The sequence below is a fragment of the Serinus canaria genome, chromosome 11, assembly GCF_022539315.1.
Source record: "Serinus canaria isolate serCan28SL12 chromosome 11, serCan2020, whole genome shotgun sequence".
NCBI classification, from domain to species: domain Eukaryota; kingdom Metazoa; phylum Chordata; class Aves; order Passeriformes; family Fringillidae; genus Serinus; species Serinus canaria.
The window spans coordinates 13,710,130-13,723,164 of record NC_066325.1 but is presented as its reverse complement, the minus strand read 5'-3'; the positions used below and the strand labels follow the sequence as shown (position 1 = coordinate 13,723,164).

The 13,035-nt window shown below is 47.4% G+C and overlaps 1 protein-coding gene across 4 annotated transcripts in view; it reads right to left on the bottom strand.

Moving 5' to 3' along the window:
* Positions 1 to 4,811: 4,811 nt before the first annotated feature.
* The window catches only part of PLEKHG4 (pleckstrin homology and RhoGEF domain containing G4), a 92,784-nt gene continuing 84,560 nt past the window's right edge, over positions 4,812 to 13,035 (bottom strand). For 2 of the 4 annotated variants that reach the window (XM_030227555.2, XM_050978763.1), the window contains exons 16-24: positions 12,621 to 12,710; positions 12,065 to 12,289; positions 11,002 to 11,172; positions 10,313 to 10,529; positions 9,608 to 9,724; positions 9,257 to 9,520; positions 8,471 to 8,667; positions 7,860 to 7,935; positions 4,812 to 6,670 (exon numbers count right to left, since the gene is read on the bottom strand). In XM_030227555.2, the coding sequence (XP_030083415.1) occupies positions 7,894 to 7,935; positions 8,471 to 8,667; positions 9,257 to 9,520; positions 9,608 to 9,724; positions 10,313 to 10,529; positions 11,002 to 11,172; positions 12,065 to 12,289; positions 12,621 to 12,710 (1,323 nt within the window). In that variant the 3' untranslated portion in view covers positions 4,812 to 6,670; positions 7,860 to 7,893. The remainder of the gene's footprint in view (positions 6,671 to 7,859; positions 7,936 to 8,470; positions 8,668 to 9,256; positions 9,521 to 9,607; positions 9,725 to 10,312; positions 10,530 to 11,001; positions 11,173 to 12,064; positions 12,290 to 12,620; positions 12,711 to 13,035) is intronic. The other 2 variants (XM_030227557.1, XM_030227556.2) reach the window with 2 other exon arrangements.

Genomic DNA, 13,035 nt, shown 5'->3' with positions numbered 1-13,035 from the left:
ACTCTGTGGGTGTTTGATCCCTGGAGATGCAGTGGCTGGGAGCAGCAGCCTGATCCATCTCTTGTAGGCTGGAAGCTGCCACATGGTTCCCCTAAAGCCTTTCATCCAGCTACTGAATCAGATAATCCCTTTGGGATGAGTCAAGACATAACCCCAAATCCCCAGAATCAGAAAGGGTCATAAATGTTACAAGAAATGAATCCCTTTTGTACAGTTTTCCCCATGTCTGGTAAGTCCCTGGGAGCCTTTCCAGTGGTGCTGCTGAGCCTCAGAAGCGATGAATGTCCATGAATGTAACATGGTGTGAGTTTAAGCAAACCCTTCTGTCACTGCTTTGAAGTATTTGTCTCAAACACACTTCTAAAGAAAAAACCAACTTTTTCCAAGCATTCCTGCATAGGTGTGTGAAAAAAAATAACTTAAACAAGCAGTAAAATCTGGAACACACTAAGATAATCTGGAGTTTTGGCAGGAAGCTCAGGTGATGTCAGGAAACAATTCTAAACAGAAAAGTTTCTATGGATTTTTTTAAATTTTTTTTTTTTTGAGAACTAATTGGAAACAGATTTTTGCTTTGGATTTAAACACTTCCCTGCAGCATCTGCAGTGTTATCCCTGCCTTATGCATGTCAGGAGCAGGAGGGTATGGAGGAGGGAAAAGCTCAGCACCCTCCTGTTCGTGTTATTGCTGCAGGTTTAGCATGTCTTCAGACAGCCATGCAACATCTTGGGATCATTACTCAGTAAATTCCAAGGTAAATTACAAAACCCAGCGAGGCTCCTGTCCATTGAGGTCCATCCTACTGCCCTTATAAATCCAGCAAGGATTTCTTGGGAGCTTTGAGAGGAGCGAGGAGCCCAGGAGGGGGTGCCAGCGACTCCAAAACAAAAAACCTGACACAAAACCAGCCTGCAAACCACTGTCTGGAAGGCTTATTAATTAAATTAATTAAATTATCTTTATGTCAGCTGAGACTTCCAGTAGTAACACACAGAGATAATAATGGGTAAACCCAGGAGAATGTTCAAGACATGTAAACCCATCCCTGAGGTGTGACACTGCCTGTACCTGTTATTGTACAGATTTATTTAGATTCAATCATTTTAAGTTTAAATTATTAACAAGTATAAAATATTAAGATATGGTGTTAGCCTGTATTCATACTGATGGTTTTTTTTTTAATGCTGACCTTATCTCCAGAGGAAGTTTAAAAATATTCTTCTGAAAAATTGTTTAAATATTTAAATAATAAAATATTAATGTGTATTAAATATTAATAAAATATTGATGAGCACTCCTATATCTTTGTCTAAAGCCCTCTTTAGGTTTTTTAAACTAAAAGTCCCACATGATCAAATTGATTATTTAATTTATTAGCTGCCATATTCCAGGTTTTCTTGAGTTTTTTTATTCTTTGGGTCTTGCTTCTCACCTTTGTGTCATTTCACTAAGAGAAATGACACAAAGAGCATCTAATTAAAGAGATCTGTCATGTTAGCAACGTGTTAATTGGCTTTTAAATAAATTGCAGCCCTGCTCCTTCCTCCATGGGGGATGGGGATGGGGATGGGGATGGGGATGGGGATGGGGATGGGGAGGGGGAGGCACAAGGCAGGGCTGAGACCCCTTTGTGCAGGGGGAGCTGCTGGCTGGGCACTGCTGCCCATCAAACAGCAGCTTGAGCTGCCTGAATTCCCTCAGGAATGGGTGGGAGTACTTTCCTTGGAGCAATGGTGCCATGAGGGTGTTTTGGTGGTGCTGTCTTTCTTCCACTGACCCCTAAAAATTGCTTTGAGCCTTAGAAATACCAAGATTTTACTATCCTGTTTTTTTTCTTAAAATTTTTCATCTTTCTTGCTTGAACAGTATCAGCAATAAGAAGATGGTGTGATTATCCAAGAAATAGTCTTGTTCCCCACATCATCTTTGATTATCAGTGCAGTCTGGAGCTACAAACTATCTCTGAAAGCTACTGACTTTAATTCTTGCATCCATTTAGAGGTTTCCCTCCCTCCCCATCCTTTTCCAGACATGCTTTTGACTCCTTTTTCTGTAGCCACTTGTATGAGAAATAGCCTAAAAACCTTCCAGACATCAGCTTCTTCTAGAATCTACAGGTTTGTTCTTTCCCCTCAGCATTTTCTGTGTGGATGAACCAGGGAGCATTCTGGGATCTGCAGAAAAAGAGTTAATTCATTTCAATGCCAGTGACTGGTATTTCTCAATTCCCAAAAGTCAAGTCACTCTGTCTCCTGAATCTCTGTTGTGGAAATCAGCTCCTGCACAGGGTGAGTCTAGTAATCATAAATTATTCATTGACCAACACAGTTTTGTGTTTGGGCACCTTCATTTTTACATGCAGACCTCAAAGTTACCTTTTCTCAGCTGTGTTTAATTTATCCTATGAGCATTAATTCTGCAGCTGAAGCCTTTCTTGCAGGCAAAGTGGGATTTTCTATAGTTTTTCTATAGTTTTTTTCTGCTGTTTTTCTACAGTTTTTTTCATTCTCAGATAATATTGTGTGCAGAAGGACATCACAGAGTTTGTGTTGAATTTTATCAATGCTCCTGAGAGGTATCCAAATAAAAGTCACATTCAACTCCTTGGCCCTGTGAGCACAGAAACTGTTCCAGATTTCATGCTTGACCTTTCCACAAGAGCTCATTTAATGGTTTTGATTTTAATTAACTGCAGTTGAAGAAAGCAGCTGCTGTGTTTGAGGACAATTTTATACTGCCTCATCTTACTGAATAGAAATGTTTTAATCTGGAAAAGATGGCATTGCCCTTTCTAGTGCTCCATGAGGAGATTCAGTTGGCCTGAAAATAAATTCATTCTAATGAGACACCACAGAATTTACTGTCAGGTGCAGCAGGGAAGTGACAGTTCCTCCTCTTCCCCTACACTCTGTATCTGCATAAATGAAAATACTAAATGGATATCTTTAACAAAGATTTAATTTGCTAAACAAGTATTTTTTTATTTTAATTAAAGTGTAATTTTGTCTTGTGCCAGTGAAGGGTGAGTCTGTACATCCTGGCTGGAAGAAATGTCTATTTTCAAACATTGCATATCCTCCAAGTTTTATCTAAACTCTGAGTGTCTTCTGATTTCCAATTTCTTCAATTTCTTTTTTAAAAAATGGAATAGACTCAAAAATGTTAATGCTGCTTGATATTTCTAACATCAAATATTAACATTTTGCATTTAACATCATCTTTTTTTTTTTTTTTTTTTTTTTTTAAGGCAGTGTTTAAAGGTGTTCCATCTCCCAATACTGGGAGAGAAAGAGCAGCAAAGCTCAGTAGTCTGTTACTGCATCAACAAACAGTGCACAATGACATTTACCATGGCCCTGTTGAGGTATGGCCAGGACCACATCCCACTGAACCAGAATTCCTGCATGCCCCATCCCTGGAAGTGCTCAAGGCCAGGCTGGACCAGGCTTGGAGCAACCTGATCTATTCTAAGGTGTCTCTGTCCATGGCAGAGGGCTGGAACAAGGTGATTTTTAAAGCCCTTTCCAGTCTGTGATCACAGACTTGTGCAATGTCTGCACATCTTGAATAAAAAGAAAAATTGCTCTTCTCTTCAGATTTCTGTGGGTTTTTTAGGGCAGATCAGCAAAGTCAGATCAGTCCAGCTGAAAAATACTCCATCTGCCCCCTCTGCTGGTGTCCCTGCTTTAAGGCTGAAAAAAGCTTTCCAGAGCTGCAGTGGTCTGGAGAACTCAGGGAGCTTACAGGAGAGGGCACCCTCCCTTCACAGGCACAGCAATCTGTTATCTCTATAAAATTTACCAATCACCAGAAATTGAGATGGCTTAAAACACCAGAGTCCTCTGAATATTCCACATTCTACCAAATTAGAATTCTTGCATTCCCCATTCCTGCAAGTGCCCAAGGCCAGGCTGGACAAGGCTTGGAGTGACCTGGTCTAGTGGAAGGTGGCACTGCCCATGGCAGAGGGCTTGAATGAGGTGGTCTTTAAGGTCTTTTCCAACCCATTCCAGGATTTTGAATGGCCAAGCTATGTCTGGGAATTGTTGGGAGTACAAACTGTGTAGGGGCAAGCACAATGGCCATTACTAGCAGAGATAAGGGTGCTCCTGGGAAGGGTGGATTTCCAAACAGCCCACTGAAACCATCTACCCTCTTCAGGGGGCTCCCTAAATGTGGAAAATGCCACAATGAATTTTCCATGTGAGGTGTGTCATGAGTGTCACAGAGCAGAGTGGGATTCCTGCTTTTCAGTATCAGATTTATTTATCCCTGGTTAGTTAAAGGGGGAGAAAAAAAAAAGAAAGAAGGGACAGAGAATGTCACTTAGCTTGTAGAAAGGCTGGAAAAAGGATTGAAAATTCCAGTTCTAACAAAGATTTCAGGGAAACACCTCTGACAGTAACGTGGAGTGGAGTTCATTTATTTTGGTTGTACCCTCTCAAAAATGCACCGTCTAATCTGGGATTCCTGACATGCAGCTCACTCTGTGGAAGTCAAGGCTGGCAATAGAAATATTTCTGCTTATGCCAATAAAACCAAATATTCTTTTCTAATTGTATGGGTGCCAAATATGGAATAGGGGGAAAAACTGTTTGTGTACTTTCCAGTGTTTAAAATGACAGGCATCCTCAGCCTCACTCCAATAACTTGCTGGGTTAGGTTTGCTCAGAGAAATGTTACTTCAACCTGTCTCCAGTACTCTGAGGGGGTACTTAAGACACCTCAGGGACAATTGCTCCTCTCAGTGCTCCATCTCCTTCTGCAGCCCAGGCTCCCATGCTGAAATCATGCCACAATGCAAGTAAGATTCATATAAAGAAAATAACCTTTATTAGACAAATCAATCAAACCCTGAAGAAAGAGTGTCAGGTAAACAATACTAAAGGTTTGTCCAGCAATTTAGAAACCTTTGAAACTGAGAAATTCCAGACGTTTCATGTTCCTCTTGTTGCATTGGTAACTTCTCTCCCTCTTGTGACACGAGCTATTGCTGTCTTGTCAGTCCAGAAACCTTGCATTAACCCAGCAATTATCTCAAAATAGTAACCTGTAAAATATTCCCTGTATTACTGTTTCCCATGCAATTTTGTACAAAGGTGTCAAACGTATTTTCCTCGCTGTCTGAAAAAAGAACAAGGTTTAAAAACATCCAGCTTATTAAAAATAAACAAGTGTTTTACATACAGTACAGGAATTTTCAAACTTGAAGGAACACTGTCTCCAGGGTGGCTGTGGGATGTAACACCCATGTCTGCCAAGGGGAGAAAATTGCAGTTAAATAAATCCCTACTCCATCTTCTTCCTCAGGCTAGATGTAGCACTTCTCTCACACCTGCAGGAGCCTGATTTACAGCCCTGCATAAAATCAGGAATAAACAGGAACTTGGCAGCCAAGTAACCACTGTTTCCAGAAATGCTAATTTTCATTTTGTTCAAGAACAGAGGGAGGGTGTCACAGCCACACAGTGACCTTGGATGTTACTCATGAAAAAGCCACCTTGGAACACAGGGCTTGTTTGTTCTCCAGTTATGCTGTGTTACTTCAAACAACGTCCACTTAAGGTTCAGCATTATGATCAACCCATTACACTCAAAACCTGTTGGTCTTGAATGCCAGCACATCCAAAGCTCCTCCAAAAAGCCACAACAGTGGGACCGGAAGAGGGGCTGAGTCAGAGAGGAAGCAAGGAGCACTGTCAGTCCAAAACCAGGGGCACAGCCAGGACAAAGCACAATGGAGCCTGAGCCTAAGCCACTGGAACCTGAGCCAGCAGGGCAAGAGAGAAACTTGCACTGGGACAGCAGCTACAGGGGGCAAGTGGCTAAAATAAGAGCCAGGAACTTTGGTGCCTCCAGAGCTCCACCAGACAGCTCCCTCTTCCTCACTCCTACTGACACCTCTGCTGGCTGCTCCAAAGCTCCTCTCTGGGTCAGTCTCCCCACTAGCATCAAGGGAGTCTCTGCCTGGGTATCTCTCCCTTCTCTCTGAATGCACTGAGGATTTACAGGTGGAGCTGGCAGTCAGAGCAGAGGTGGCACAGGCAGAGTGGCAGAGCTGACAGATGGTTATGAGAGAGAATAGCTCAGCACCAAGGCACTGGAAGAACCATCTGAAGAAACAATTCATAACAATGAAATTGCTTTTATTAGAATGGAAGTATTAAGCCAAGGAAATAAATTATTGCTACGATAGACATATTTAGAACATATGGAAGGACGTTAAATCTTGAGCTTCAGGTCACTATAACCCTGAAACAGAAAGTCAGACTACTTTTTTTAAATACCTCAATTTCTCTTCATGCCCTTCCAAAAACTTTATAAAATGTGCAGCTTACACAACAAATAGTAACAGAGTCACTTGTAATAAAAATCTGTACAACTCATAGCTTTAAAAATAATACTTTTTTTTCCCCAAACTACTATGTTACTTATTACTTATAAATATAGGGCTAACGAGTTCTGAATGCCCAAGGTCCCATCCAACACCAAAGTTATTACATTTAGTTGACAGAAGCCTTCCTGGGACTTCGCCTCAGGCAGAGGTCAAGTTTTGGGCTGTTTGAAAGAGCCTGATAATGGACAAAAAATATCTTCAAGGATGAAGACTGTGTCCTTCTGCTGGTCAGAGGCCTGGGGTCTTCAGTGAGTTTGAAATGGCAATCAAACCTGGAACACAGCACCGTGCAATGGGTTAGACCAGCTGCACTCCTGGGATGTAGCAGGATCCCACAGGTCCCTCTGTCATGGCCAGCAGTGACTTCACAAAACACTTGAAATCCACTGTTTGTCAGAGGTGAATTTTGGTGGGGAAAGAATATTCTCCTTGCTGGAGAAGCACAGCTCTTCCCTCTGTGCCTCAGGACAAGCCCAAAGGCTTTGTGCTGCTGTCCCTACTCTTCAGTGGCCACTTCAAAAGTCTCATCTGTGACCCTCCAGAAGGGGCTCAGGATCTTAAATCTGAACCTTGGATGGCTCAGTACAGCTGGTTCTGAACTCTTGCACCTGTAGGCCAAGAGCCATGGGCCTGTGTGGTGTCACACCCCACAGTGCCAAACCTATGAGCCATTCACCACCCCTTGACCATTCAAGCCCTAATCCTGCCTCTCTCACACTTGTACCACTCTGCTCCCTGTGACAAGGGAGGGTCAGCCCTAAGGACAGAGAGGAAAAGGCTGAGACTAGAGCAGCCTGGTTTGAGTGGGTCCTGACATGACATATCAAGGGCTGCCAGACACAAGCAGGAGCCCTGCTTGGCTGCAAGTCCTGTCAGGGCTCACCATCCTTGGATCAACAGCAATTTCCTCGCAGACAAGGCATCCTCCCAAAATCCCTAAATACTGAAACAACCTCTGGCAGCTCCCTTAGGACATCCTGACCATAACCTGGCAGGCTCCTTTGCCTGGCAAAGTACCATTTCCTTTGGAGGTTCAAAAGAAACTGTGGGATAAATCTGCCTTGGGGAGAATACTGTCATTCCCCAAGGCAGTTCAGAGGGACTAAGAGCAGGATTTTGGCAAACAGCCACAAGAAATAGATTAGTGGTTAGACAGGTGGGCAGCATCAGAGGAAAGCAGCTCATCTGAACACTCAGGAAGTGGTCAAGCCTTTACTACCTGAATGTGGTTTTGTTTGTTTTGCTTCTGCAAGGCAGAATGCATCAGACCAGCTGTTCAGAGTGTGGCTCCATGGGAGCTGCTCCTCTGTAACCAGATGAATCAGAGCCTCAGACACCAGTCAGGAATGCATGGGGAAAACTCACAGAGGAGCTGAGAGTGAGGTTCCCCTGACTCAGAGCTACTGACAAACCTGACCAGCACTCAGAACTGCTGGAAAATCCCCAGCAGGGGCTACTTACAACAACTCCACTTCCTGAGGCGGGGCCGAGGGGCTCACACTATTCTTGAGGGACTTATGGTGACCTGGCCTGCTTTCTGCAGAAGAGAGAAGCCAGTGTTAGTAGGGGGTTAGAGGACAACAGCATCAGGACAGGATCTAGTGGGAAGGGAAGCAGCTGAGAACTCTCAGGAACACACAGACATCTCAGAGCAACAGGCTCCCACTACTCCCTCTCATCATTCCCCAAAAATGGCCCAAAACTCTCGGAGCTTGGCAGCATGTGCAGCAGAGCTCCAGCCATTCCAGGAGGTTATATATGTACCCCAGCCCATGGCAGCATTATAGCTCCTGTTTGTGCAACATCTCCTTGTGCAGCCTCCAGAACTGCAGGTCCTTTCCAGCTCATATCCTCAAGGATCCTGGCCAGCTCAGGGGTGGCTCCTGCACCAGAGGGCTCTTGCCCAACCCAGAGGGGCCAAGTGTCTGCAAGAGGAAATGTCACTTCCCCACAGTCACCCCAAGCCCAAAAGCAGCATCTTCAGGCCCCCCGTGAGAGGCAGTGGCTTGAACTGGGGAGGCAGTTACAGGAGCAGGCAAAGTGAAGAAAGTGTTTTGGCTGCTTGCACTTACTGCAGAAATGTACTGGCTGTTTGTGAACCTGGGTCTGCCCTCCATGGCAGAGCTGTGTTGTGGGCCTACGGGCATGTAAGGGGGTGAGCCCATGTCTTCACAGAAGCTTTCTTGTGGGACGTTGGAGACACAGCCACTGTCGGAGCCGCTGGAGCCAGTGGCTGACATGCAGTGCGATGACTCTGAGCTCTCTGTTGCTGGGGAAAGAGAGGAAGGACACTCTGGTAACCACAACTTTGGGCTGCATATAGCCCATGCCACATACACTTGATAATGCACCTGTGTGCAAAGTCACTGGCGACACAAGCCCACGGATCTGCCACACTCCTGTCTGGGCCTCTTTAAGGCCACAGACAACAAACCAACACAAAGAAGAAGAGTTATAATGATGCTGGTGATTGGTATGGCTGGCCAACAAAGTTCACACAAGGGAAGGCAAAGGCTGACGAGGCCAGGATGGTGAGGGCAAAGGACAGAGCACTTCATACGAGAGGGGCAGGGGCACACGTCCCCAAGACCACAGCAGTATCAGTACACAGCATCAAGCCTGCCATGGATATGGCTGCAGCTCAGCAGGTACTTTATAACCCTGTATTTGAGCTAACTCCTCTCATGGAACCTGAGACAGAGCTGGCATAGAAGGACAGGGCCCTCATGCCCTAGTCTGGGTAGGAGACAGGGAGTGCCATGACCCCAGCAAGCCTGGTCTGACCACACAGCACAGAACAAGGTGCAGGGATGAGCCCACACATCCCAGGTGCTGCAGAGCAGCAGGGCTGTACGTACTCATTGAGGGCTGGCTGCTTGTCTCGTGCTCCAGCTCATCTTCCTCGATGCAAGTGCCAATGTCAAAGGGACGTCTGGGGGCCAGGACTCCTGGCAGCAGAGCCTGGTCCAGGTACATGTGGAGGTTGAGGGGCCCCAGAAGGGAGGAGGAGGAAGGGGAATAGGCAGTGGGGGTGCTGCCAGTGGAGAGCTGCGTCTGTGTCCTCTTGAAGGGGTTGGAATGGTCAAACAGAGACACTGCAATTGAGGCTCTGGTCCTGGCACCTGCCAGAAAACAAACAAAACCAAAACCTGAGAACCAGCCCTGCCTCACTCACAAGGATCAAGGGGGAAGGCACAGCTGGTACCTACCTCTGCCTTTCATGATGTAATCAATAGCACGGTCATTAATAGCTGCCTCACTGGGTTTGATATCCAGGAATGGCTTGTTACCCACACCCATGGAGACCATCTCCTGCATACGGATTTCTGGAGAGGAAGAGACCCACAGCCACATTGTGAGGCTGACCCAACCCAACCCTCCCCACAGGCATTATTCAGCCACAGGTTAGAGCACTCCTGGGCTGGGCTGCTTCTGAACTGCTGAGATTAGATCTCTTCTCCCCTTGCTGCCCTCCCCAGCACTGTGGAGTCTCCAGGAACAAGCAATCATGCCCTGCTCTGGCCAAGTAGCTCAGCGCCATGCCACCTAGTAGTCCTGCCAAGCGGGAAGCCTGTGGGGGACAGGAGGGACTTGGTCAGCATGATTCAGTAGTGAGCTCCAGTAGTGGCCCAGATCACTGGGGAGACCAACAAGTCTTTCAGGAGCACAGCCTGTGCTCACAGGACAGGGAATCCTGAGCATGGATCTTCCGTTCATGGAGAACAGGTCTACAATCAGAGCTTGGACCAGTTGAGTTCCCTGGGGATGAGGGGCAGGGAAGGGACATGCCCAGCCAAGCTCAGCACATGCTCCTGAGGCTGCATGCTGGCACACGGCTGCTTGCTGCATAGAGCTGCCTGGTAACAGGATCCAAACCTACTCAGGACAGCATGAGCTGAACAGGGCTCCCGCACCTTTTGCGGCACAGAAGGAATTCCAGGAAGGAATCACACCTTTATTGCGGGCTGCCTGTTGCCACAGGATTTTGGCAATGTCAGAGGTCCAGGCCTGCTTAGTCTCAGCTGAGCTGGCCTGGAGGATGTAGGTGTCACTGGACTTCCGCCTTCGGAACCAGATCTCAAAGCGCAGGCCGCTGTCTCCACAGTTCTCCGTCAGACCAATGTCTGCAGTCTGGGAGGAAGAGGAAAAGCAAAGCATAAACCAGACTGGACCAGGAACAAAAGGAGTAAGCTGCTTGAACCTTGTGTTAGAGCTATCCCCAGCTTGGCAGACCTAAAAAGAAGGAGCCTGAGGGCCTGGAAAGCAGCAGGTATGTCCTGGACACGGCTGAGCACAGACAGCTCAGGCAATTCCTAGTGCTCCATCCAGAATTACCACCACTTCCCTGCCATGTACACATTGCCTTTCCCCCATACTCCATGATCCCCAGAAAATTCTGGTTCCACACCTCACAGCACAGAGGGCCTAAGCATTAATGAGTGAAATATCCCCTTCTGGCTTCACTGCATGGTTTGGTGGCTTAGAAGTGGTGGGTGCAGCTCTTCTGCAAGGTGCCCCTCCTTCCCATTTCAGAGGCATGTGCCATGGGGAAACCAGCCATGGACACCTCCCACACAAGAGGGAGCTGCAGGGCTGCCCTTACCTTGAAGGAGCGCTTGTAAATATACACATCAAAGCCACCCTCGATCCTCTTGGGCTTGCTGAAGAGGATGAGGTCCTCAAAGAGGAAGACGTGTCGCTGGCACTTCCTGCGGCCCAGCCAGATGGTGAACTCGTCCTGCCGCACCAGCTGCCCCTGTTCCTTCAGGTTTACCTGGACACGAGAGGACATCCTGGTAAGACTCCACCAGCACGACCCAGGCAGTCCTAGACCTGGACTTGGAGAACATGGTCCCATATGGCTGTAGCCCAGGTGGTGAAGAAGTGGCAGCTACCTGACATCTTAAGAGGGCTCTTGAAGAAGTCAGGCTGCATGGCATTGCTGGGGACCACATCAGGCTGAAACAACTGGCTCAGGGGAGAGCTGGACCTTTCTCCTAGGTGTAACCCACAGATGACCCTCTTCAGTCAACCTGTGCAGATCTGTGACAAACCTCTGGAGTGGAAACTGCAAGCAGCAGCCAGAGCTTTCTCTTGGGGAGGAAATGAGTTCCATCCACTGCAAGGAGCCCATCTGGGTCAGAAGGCCAGCTCCTCAGTTCTTCCTGACACAGACCGATTCTACTCCACCCTGAGCCCTGGGGTTTCTCCTTCTCCAGTGCTGCACTTTGCAGCAAGTCCCACTTAGATGATTTTGTCCTACCCTTGGCATTGGCATCAGTTTGAAATACTTCTTGCAATCTGCCTGACCTGCTTTTGACAGCTCAAGAAATGAAAGGTCCAAAGCAGTCTGCAGGATGCCATCTGCAAGGGCTGTGAGGCTGCCTCCAATCATTGGTAAGCATCTGGGAGCGTGTTTATGACAAGCAGCTCACCCAGCTAAGGTAGCAGCACTGTCTGCCCTAGGAAATCAAGGAGACCTCCAGGTCCCACTGCTCCCTTGCCCCATGCCTCAGCAGTCCTGCTATACTGTACTGGCAGACAGCACTCTGATCACTGGGGAAACCTGAGGGGAGGCTCACCATACAATCCAAAGACCCCAAGTCTAGAGAAGGGGAATAAGTGTGGCTCTGTTCCCCTGGGCAGGGGAAGACACTGGAACATACGTCACAGTCACGGATGGCATCCATGGCCAGCAGGTCATTTCCATGCCGGAGCTGAAACTTCACCATCTCCTCAGCAGCACGGAGATAGCCCAGCTCCTGCTCTTGTGCCTCGCTGCACTCCTTGATCAGGTCCTTCAGAAGCAGGGCATATTTGCTCATCCGCTGAATGGGTTTCAGCAGGTAGGAGGCCAGGTCCATCTTATCCCCCAGCTGCACCTGCTTGAACTGAGAAATGCAGCACAGTGAAGGCAGCAGCCTCTCCGGGGAGAGCCCTGTGCCCCCAGGCAAGCACTGACACCTCTTGACTGGGGTACTCAGGGAAAATGAGTACTCTTGGGGAAATGCAAGGCCACAGGACCAATGCTGCTGTGTGCTGGCTTCCTTTCCCAAGCCCTCTCTGCACCTCTTCCCTGTCCCTTCCATACAGCTGTGCAGAGAGTTGTGCCAGGGAAGCAGAGGTAACACTGAGCCTGCCTCAGGCAGGTAAGCTGGCTTTGCCTAAACAGATCAGTAGGCAAGCACACTGAGCAATCCTGATACAGGCAGTGGAACTCACCTTGAAGAAGGTATTCCCATGGCTGGCCAGCAACGAGTCTGACTTCGGCTTGTTCTTGCTATACAGCGCATACATTCCAAACTGGTCTTTCTGCAGGAGATATCCATCCTCGAGTGAGACCCATGCACCCAGGACACAGTGACAACCACAACCCTGGTAGCTTACTCTAGTACTTCTGCCTTTCCTAGGCTGCATCAGAGCCTCCTCTGATATCAGGAATAACTTTATTTCAAGCTCACTAAGAGCCAGGGAATGTTCTTGTCTTCCTACTCCCAGAGTAGCTAGGACTTTTTGATTCATTGTTCTTCTAGCCCTAGCCCTTTCCATACCCCAAGAGTCAGCTGGTACCACAGAGCAGCTAAATGCATGGGGCAGCTGACCTCAAGACCTGTGTCCCTGTGCTTCTGCCCAGCAG